Here is a 9,508-nt window from a genome sequence, read left to right on the forward strand (position 1 = left end):
GGTGAGGATTTCTCCACTTCTTTATATACAATCTACAAAAAAACAAGTGAGAGTTCTACACAAGAGCCTCAGGGGGTTTGAATGTGGGCTGACACATACCCAATCCCATTGACTCATTTCAGCATCCCCTGGCTCACCACAGAGCAGGTATGGAATGCAGCATTCCCAGCAAATCCCAGCACCAGGAGAAACACTGCTCTGACAAAGGCACAAACCTTGAAGGCTATAAAATGAGTGTGCCACAGTCACCTCGTTCAGTACTCCTGACAGCAAATGAAACACTCATCACAGTGGGAATGTGGATTTCATTCTGGCAGCCAAGAACCTTTCACCTGATTCTGCCACAAATAAATGCAAACAAAGTGCAGCATTGCACGAGGAAATAGCAAAAATACTTCGGTGTGCCTGCAACATATCCCCAAACACAAGCACCAGGATAAAACACACCAACTGCAATTCCTGCCTGTGTGGCAGAGATTAGCAGAGCTATTTCCATTTGTTTTCCATGATATATTTTACACCTAACTGGAAGTTAAGGCATTTTTCAGCACTGAGGAGCTTTGCTGAGGTGCTTTAACAGCTTGTGCCTTGCTTCTGGTTCAGAGGCATCACCAGCCATGTGAGTGTTGCAGAGTTACAATACACACACAAACACTCTCCGAGGAGATCTGTCCAGTCCCTCCTCTGCAGTGGAAACAGCACTGCACACTGTGTTCTTGTTGCCTCGATGGATGAGATCAGCTTGGGATTTTTGGAACAGAAACTACAGCTTTGTGCCTGCTGCCAACGCCCCAGAATCTGTCAGGCCTTGCAGGTACAGGTGTGCAAGGATAAAATCACTGCTCACAGGTGTGCCAGGAAATGCTCTTAGGGTGAGCTGGATGAGCCTGTACACACAGGATGGAAGTCTGATCACAACCCAGTTCCAGGGCTGTTCAAAGTCAGGAATTGCACAAAGCAGAGACAAATCTGTCCTGCTTCCCAATCTGCACAGCCACATCTACACAAAACACACTGACACATGACAGGAGCATCTGAGTCTGTTACTGCCAGAGATGATCATAGCAATGTATTCCAGCAGACTCGAAAGGATTCCTCCATTTTTCTTACATTCCTAAGTTTTCATGCAATTTCCCAAGCCCTGATGAAGTATCAGGAGGAGGAAAAAAAAATCAAAATAAATCAAGGTCTCCAGAATGGAGCAGATTTCACAGCATCTTTCAGCTACAAACAGCAGCACCAAAGCTCTGCTGCTGGCCCCATACTCACAGTCTTTTTGCTGGCAATGGTTGCTGGATGCTCAAACTCTGTGATCTTCTTCCACGTCACGTGGTTCAGGATCCGCACCTGGTCGGGAAAGCATGACAAGGCCCAACTGTCACAACCAAGGTCTACAAACGGTTTAGATGGAAAGAGAGAGAAACAAAACCTTTTTCTCACCTTCTCATCAAAGCTGCCAATGGCCAGGAACTGGCTGCTGGGGCTCCAGGCCACTGCCTTGATGCCCAGGGGCCACTCGTAGGCGCGGAAGGAGGAGAGCAGTCTGCCATCCAGGGAGTACAGCAGCAGCTTGTACTGAAACACAGACAGGCAAACCATTCCCCTCAACCTCTCCTCATTTAGAATGCAGTAAATTAAATACAAAGGTCATGGTCTCTTGTCTGTGACTCCAGAGGCTCCAGGATTTGTTGCTTGCTTTTTGAGCCCTTTATTAGCTGTAAAATCACTGTGCAATGCAGTAGGAGTGAAGATGAAGACTCTCACAGAGACTTCTTCCACCACTCTTTCAGTATTTCAATAGCAGCTTCTGCAATGTTTGCCATCAAATTTCTTTTCCAAGATAAATCAGGAAGGATTTGCTGCCAGTGAAGATCTACAGGCCAGTCTGCCATCCACTTCAGGGACATCTCTCCCCAAAACAGGGGCAACATTTACCAACAGCTGCACTCAAACCGCTTGATGCTTAAAAGAAACTCTTGAAACACTAGTTACTTTAGTTACTGCTCTACACACCGTGGCCAAACCCAGCATGAACTCTCCAAGAACACACCCTGCTTTCCCCCATACCTCCAGACACGTGTCCCACGCAGCCAGCACACAGCCATTGGGAGCCCACTCGATCCCACACAGATCCTGCGTCTCCGTGTCGAAGTGCTGCTCCCGAGAGACAACACAAACCACTTGAAATGTTATGTCAGCGAGTCCTGTTGCCTCTGAGCTAACAGGATGCTCTGTTTTACCCTCACAAGTGCCACCTTTGATGCCAGGGCAGCAGGGGAAGGAGAGGGCAGGGCTCACCCTGAGCAGTTGCCAGTTGCTGCAGACGAAGATGCTGATGAAGTCCTTGCAGTCGCGTCGCTCGGCCACGGCCATGTACCGCCCATCCCTGGTGAAAGCCACCCCTGCCAGGGGACAGAGGTAGTTACAACTGGTTAAACTGGAGAGAGACAAGACAGAACAGCTAAGGAGTCTTCAGTGAGGGACAGTTAGTCCCAATCTATAGGGGAAATGAAAGAGGAGAAAGGATCCCTTCATGGAAAGTCACATTAACCAAGGCAGAGCACAGTGCTACTGATGGGCTTGTGTCAGCACTTTGTCAGCCTGGAACATCCAGTTTCTCAGGATGCAGAGCTGCAGTGTGCCTCCAAACACATCTGAGCACTGGCAGTTGTTACACAAACCCCACAGACTTCAAATAACCAGTTCATTTAGCCTGGCTAAATGGATCCTCCATGCAATCATCAGCTCTGCTCCCCATCCACTCCCGTTTTACACGGGATACATAACCATCTTTGTCATCTGTGGGATACAGCCCTTGGGCAGCAAACTGCTCACCACAGCCATCAGGCCTGACAGCCTGGCACAAGCTTCCCTTGCTAACATTTCCATGTGCAAAAGATGACAAAAGCCACTTTGGATCAGTGATTTCCATCACCAGCACAACTTAATGCCTTAAAGGACCCTTCAGAGGCAAACACAACACAGAGGCACATGAGTACACCAGGCACATGGGTGAGATGAAATCCTTCCCTCACAGCCCACATGGCTTCAGGTGGCACAGGTGCCCTCGGCAGGGAGGGGGCAGAGCCTCTTCCCCAACACATGACATTCCTTCTCCCTTCCTGCCACATTAAAAAAGACCATCCCTGGGTAGATGTGGGACACTCACCCTGCTGACAGGCTTTGGGGTACTTGATGTAAGACACAGACTTTGTGCACAAGGACCACACGGTTATCCGCAGCTGCCAGGGAGACATGGAGCAGTTTGGGTTATTTGGGGGGATAAAAAGAGAATTAAGCAAACAGAAAAACATCAAACTAATTTAGCAACACAATCAACCTTTTGTGGTTAATTAAACTCTGCAGCTATTCTGTATAACACTCTGCCCCAGGAAGGAACTGTGAGGGATTCTCCCCCAGCTCCCTGCAAGGTGTTCACTCCAAGTTTACTTTGCAGCACACTGGACACTCCAGAGAGGAGCACAAGGTGCACAACATCGACACAGAGAACAGCTCTTCATTAACACTGAAGCTACTGACATTAGCACAAATGTGTTTTCCCATCTATGGTACAAAGTCACTTTGCAGTTGGAAAAACATTGTCATCACAGAATCTGGATGAGATGAGGAGTTTGTTGCCTCTATGAATGGATGAGAGGTTACAGTCACTCCAGAATGTTGTATCCCTTGGGAAAAGGTTACCAAGTGTGAAAACTGAGCTGTATTTTCCAACATTTGGACACCCTCAGCTTCAGCAACTGATTTGCATTTTGCTCTTCCCTCCTCAGCCACACACAAGGAGGAAACGTTACAGAATGACTGAAAAGCCAGAAATGGCTCCAAGCCTGCAAAGCAAGGGATTACCCTGGTGTTTGGGAGATTTCTGGAGGACTGGGCATCCACGAGCCACAGGGCTGCAGTCAGCTGCAGAGCCTCCCACAGCTCCCCAAGGTCACAGCTGCACTCCAGGCTCTGCCCTGCCATCTGCACATGGCCCAGCTGAAAACAAATACTCCTCTCCCTTGGCAACAGCAGCCTCGGACACATTCAGCAGGGGCATGTGAACCTTTGCCCATGGAGATGGAGCAAGGAATGTTTCCAGGGTCAGCTTTTAACTTCTCTTCTCCAGGGTGGACAATCCCAATTCTCTCAGCCTTTCCTCATAGCAGAACTGCTCCATCCCTCTCATCATCTTGGTGCTTCCTCTGGACTCCCTCCAACAGGTCCTTCCCGTGCTGGGGACCCCAGAACTGGAGGCAGCACCCCAGGTGGGGTCTCACATTGCAGAGCAGAGGGCACAATTCTCTCCTACAAATTTAGCAGGCCTTGGAGGAATCCACAAGCTGGACAACATTCATCAAGCTTCATCCCTGCACCCACTCACTTCCGGCCACACACCCCAGTGTTGTTATTCTGCTCCTGGGGAAGATTTACTTTAAAAATACCAACACAATGCCTCCACACATTCTTCTGCAGCAACTGCAGTGCTGAAACACTGCTGGTGACTATTAATTGCAGGGCTAAATGCACTGCCTGTGCTGCCTCCCCGAGCAAAACACCCAGCACACATTCTCCAGCCACTTAATCCAAGCTTAGCAGCTGCAGGCTTCAGATGCTGAGGGCTGGATCATCATGTGTCCTCACAAAGGCATCCGAGTTTACTCTGGTGCTGCTACTTGGCCTCCTGATCAGCTCCCCTGGCCTGCTGGGCAAACACTTCCATCCCAGACCACATCGCTGCTCCGAGCCTCAGGAGGCAAAGCCTTGCTGCCCAAGAGGGAGATCTCTGGAGGTGAGAGGCAGCACATCCCAGCAGAGCTCCCACTAGCACCTCTGCCCTGCCCGAGGCTCCACTGTGGGAAAGGCTTTGAATTCTTGCTGCATCCACCCCTGCTCCATCACAGAGTCATAGAGTCCTTTAGGATGAAAAAGGCCTCCAAGACCATGGAGTACAACCATTCCCTCAGCACTGCCAGTGCCACCACTAACCATGTCCCCAAGTGCCTCCGAGTGTGTGAGCCCAAGGATGTCCTTTGCCCCAATCCCATCACAACTTCTCACCCAACCTGATGGATTGGCCTAGTGTCAGGAACATGCAAAGCCAAACCATTCTGATTCCAAAAATCAGGATCCTTTGGTGTTGCTCCATTTGTGCACACACACACATTCTCTAAACTGAGAAACTCACACTATGTGCTTAAGGTGTGGATTTCATTCCCATCTTCCCTGGTTAACAGTATGTGTGACAGAAAGGGAAAACCTTCATATTCCTACCCAGAACATTATTCCACAATCTCACCCAAGCTGCCAACAACAATTAGATGAAGATTAGAAAGATGATGTCACAGCTCACAGACATTATGAGAGACAGAAATATCAAACAGTGAGAAAAGAAACCAAATGCTTCAAAAGGGACAGGAAACTTGGACTGCTGCTAGTTGCTTTTCTCAGGGAACTCATGGAGAAGGGACAATTGTTTTTAGGGCAGGAGAATAGATCATGGTCAATTAGGTCTGCAGCAAGTCCTTCCCCAGTGCTCATTTTGGGGCATACTCTCCCCTCAGCATGGAGGACTCGACTGAGTAGAGTTGTCAAACTCAAATCCTCACAATAATAGTGTCTGACAAGTTTTCAGCTGTTGTTTTGCAGTGGAAAAACAAACCAAAAGCAGAAGCATTTTTAAAATAGCCTAAAAACAGCTGAGAAATAAGCAGTATTTAGATGGTAACGTGATAAACAGTCTCCAGCTCCAGGCCCAGGCCCAGGCCCCGATGCTGACAGCTCCAGGCAGGTGTGGGACTGGTGATTTTCAGCAGATAAAACCACACTTTGAAACAACCTTGCAGCTCAGATGACTGTCAACTCTTGTCCCAGACTTGACTGGGTCACTCAGCCCCTCACACAGCAGTGTCTGTCAGCACTGGATTTCAGCAGATTATTCGGAGCACATTCCTCGCCAGAAAGCATTTTTCAGCCACTCACAGTTACTAAGGATTAGTTGGGAAACACACACAAACACACACTTTTCCCTGCTGTTGAAGGTCCAAGGAAGCTCCTTCCTGCTTAAGGACCTAATGTGGAAGGAGACAGTACAATGGCTTACAAATGTAGCTCTTCAGGGAAACACTCCAGAACGTCTTTGCACCATTTGTCCCAAAACATGAGGGTCATGAGGAAGCAGAGAATCCTGGAATGGTTTAGGTCAGAAGGGACCTTAAAGTTCAGCTCCTTCCACCCCCTGCTATGGCCAGGGACACCTTCCACTGGCCCAGATTGCTCCAAGCCCTGTCCAGCCTGGCCTGGAACACTCCCAGGGATGTGAAGTGGATGTCAGCAGGAGAGGAATGCTGACCACAAAGAGACCCTGGCTGCACATTAACTGATGAACCCCAAGGTGGGTGTCAGAGGACAGGGCCAGACCCTGCTCAGTGGTGCCCAAGAAGCTCCACCTCAACTTGAGGAAGAACTTCTTTCCATGGAGTGTGGCAGAGCACTGGAATACCTGCCAAGGGAGGGGGTGGAGTCTCTCTCTGGGAGGGGTTGGACTGGATGATCTCCAGAGATACCTTCTAACTCCCAACTATTCTGGGATTGTGATGATTTTTCTGAGGCACTGGTGAGTACAGATTGCTAGAAAGAAATTAGCACAACCATATCCCTTAAAAAAAATCAGGGAATAAGACAGTTCCTTGTGATCTTTCAGTGGTGCTCCAGCATCGACCTGAGGAATCACAAGCAGGAGCGATGAGTTTGTGCTGTGTGGAAGTGTCAAGAAACCAAAGCTGGGCTGAGGTGGCTGTCAGGGAAGCCCCAACCCCCCCCAGGCAATCTCTGGATTCGATAACACAGACATTCAATATGTTCAGTCTGCCCCAGCACTGCCCAGTCTGTCCCCCCAGACTGTGGATTTAGCAGAGGGAGTAAACACAGCCCCGACCCCAGCCCGGCCCAGGCAGCTGTCTGACAACAGCTAATTTAGCAGCCTGTTTACAGCTGGAAGGGAAACTTATCCCAACACAGATGCCAACTTGGCAAAGGCTTAATGAAATGCTCTAAGGTCAAAGCAAGTTCTGTTGGGAGGCAATAAATCCCTGCTGGTCCACCCACACCCACACACACACGTGCCACGATACTCCCTGCAGCACTCAGAACAGTCTGCAGTTGGGTTCCACTGCTGCCTGGCAGCAGGGATAGCTGAACTGCCTCCAGGCTGGAATTCTGGGATCATTTTGTCATGGTAATGCCCATCAGGACTATTCAGACCTGGGAAAACCAAGGCCTAAGTTCCTCACTCCTTGTGCCCACTCTCTGAAGGGCTGAGGGAGAGGGTCTGCACAGTCCCCATCTACATCCCACTGGCATTGGGGTTTGCCCAAAAAAGGAAAAAAAAAAATCTTGCAGTGCAGCATGGAAATTCAGTGCTAGGCAGTGTTATGGCACATGGACCTGGCACCTAAAACCCACCCACAGTCTTGAAAAAAGAAGACACAAAAAGAAGGTGTCTCACATGTAGTTCTTGGCTATTTTCCAACCCTTCACCATTGTATTGAGCATCAGGAAATCAGCTTTAATCCAAAGGTGGAAGAGTGAGAATGCAAAGCCTTCCAACAAACCCAGCATCCACAGACCAACTTGGATTCTCCCTTAGTGTGGATTCCTCAATATAATACCCTCTGAATAAGCACTCAGAGGTGTCCAAATTTGAATTTTACAAGTGGCTCCATCAGCACTGACTCCTGTGTGCCAACCAAACCACTAGGGAAGTATTTCCAGGAACTGGAGTTAAATCTCATCTCACAGGTCAATACACCTTAGCCCATATGTTTTCATTCCATATCACTCGGAAATGTTTATGGTTTGGGTGTTTTAGCTAGAAATACTGAGCTTTCCTCGAGCTGCAAACAACACATTTGGTTTCTAAAGCTGTTGTGATGGGTGCCATCAAAATCATCAGAATGTGTTCTTAAACACAATTTCACCTTCAAATTGAAGTGCCCATTTTCTATCTCACCATCAGAGGCAAGAAGACAACTGTTAACAGAACAACAAACATCTAACCAGGAATTAACCTGCATTGGACACAGCTCTGTGTTCCTGTGTGTATGTCCTGCACCACCACTGCAGCTTTAAGAGCTGAGGGTTATTTTGGGAGGCAAAGTGCAGACAGCAACATCTGACACGGTGGAGAGCAGTCCTGAGCCAGACTCACATGGAACTCGGTGGTGTTGAGGATGTGACGCCCGTCCGGACTCCAGCACGAGGCCACCAATCCTGCGGAGCCCTCGTCGATCTTACAGTGCCACTCCGGCTGCTCCAGGGACCAGACCTGGGGCAGGAGGAACCAGACAGTGCAGGGAACAGCAGCTCATCCCCACCACTGCCCACGAGAACTCCCACAGCTGAGGACAACCTCCTGCACCAGCACAGGGAGTGCAGGACACCCCGACCGCCCGTGGCCATGAAGGACTGGCGCTGGGTCCCACTGCAGAGGTGAGTTCACTGCTCTGGGTGACAAGGGAAGGGGCAGACAAAGTGAGGTTGGATTTTGGGACAAATTCTCTGAATATCCAACACTGAAAAATACCCCAGTTTTAGTCCACTTAACGAGTTTGCATGTGTTCATTTCCTACTGCAGTGAGAAGCTGATAAAACAATCTCCAGCTTTGGTTTGGTTTGCTGGGTAGTTTTACTCTAGAGATTTCACTTTCTCAATTAAGATGCTTCTCATGGTTTTAAAATCCTGGGTTATCCTCAAACCGTGTTACCAACAGCACCAGTTACCTCAGCAAAGCCTCAGGCTCGTGCTGGCTGTTAGGCTCTCAAGTCCCAGCACACCTGAACCCCCAACAGGAGACACAGTGTCCTGTGCTTGTCCTCACCTGGACAACCCCTCGCTTGTACATGGCACACAGGACGAACAGGGAGTCTGAGGACCACTGGATGTGCTGGATCTGATCCAGGCAGGTGTAGAGCTGTCGGAGCTGCAGGGACTTGGCATCCCGAATCACCAGGCGATGCTGCACACAGGAGGCCTGAGGGGGCACAGGGATGAGGCAGTGCAGGACCCCGGGGGGAGCACCAGGGCTGTCCCTGCCTCGCTGTGCTCAGGGGGTCAGGTCTGAGACTGCCAACGTCGTGTTTTGAAGTAAGAATTCCTCCCTGTGAGGGTGTGAGGCACTGGCACAGATTGCCAGTCCCAGGAAGGACTTATAGCTCATCCCATCCCACCCCCTGCCCTGGGCAGGGACACCTTCCACCAGCCCAGGGTGGTCCCAGCCCATCCAACCTGGCCTGGAATACTCCCAGAGATGAGATGGTCACAGCTTCTCTGGGCAACCTGTGCCAGAGCCTCAGCACCTCCCAGGGAGGAATTTATCCCCTTCCAGACCCTTACAAACCGCCCGGCCTGATCCTTCCTCTAGGCTCCTCCGGGCACTCACCAACCCCAAGCACTAATTAACGAATCAAGGCTAATTTAACCAACGAATTAGCCTCACCCAGGCCTCCG

General features: G+C 49.8%; 1 protein-coding gene across 1 annotated transcript in view; it reads right to left on the reverse strand.

Annotated features, from left to right (window-relative positions):
* WRAP73 (WD repeat containing, antisense to TP73) overlaps positions 1 to 9,032 on the reverse strand; it is a gene marked incomplete at its 5' end in the record, with an annotated part of 10,725 nt that extends 1,693 nt beyond the window's left edge. Inside the window, 8 exons of the mRNA XM_009075062.1 lie at positions 10 to 32; positions 1,270 to 1,347; positions 1,441 to 1,575; positions 2,068 to 2,154; positions 2,299 to 2,402; positions 3,170 to 3,242; positions 8,210 to 8,326; positions 8,880 to 9,032. Of these exons, the coding sequence (XP_009073310.1) occupies positions 10 to 32; positions 1,270 to 1,347; positions 1,441 to 1,575; positions 2,068 to 2,154; positions 2,299 to 2,402; positions 3,170 to 3,242; positions 8,210 to 8,326; positions 8,880 to 9,032 (770 nt within the window). The remainder of the gene's footprint in view (positions 1 to 9; positions 33 to 1,269; positions 1,348 to 1,440; positions 1,576 to 2,067; positions 2,155 to 2,298; positions 2,403 to 3,169; positions 3,243 to 8,209; positions 8,327 to 8,879) is intronic.
* Positions 9,033 to 9,508: the final 476 nt, after the last annotated feature.

This window comes from Acanthisitta chloris, unplaced genomic scaffold (genome assembly GCF_000695815.1).
Source record: "Acanthisitta chloris isolate BGI_N310 unplaced genomic scaffold, ASM69581v1 scaffold36205, whole genome shotgun sequence".
In the NCBI taxonomy this organism is placed as follows: domain Eukaryota; kingdom Metazoa; phylum Chordata; class Aves; order Passeriformes; family Acanthisittidae; genus Acanthisitta; species Acanthisitta chloris.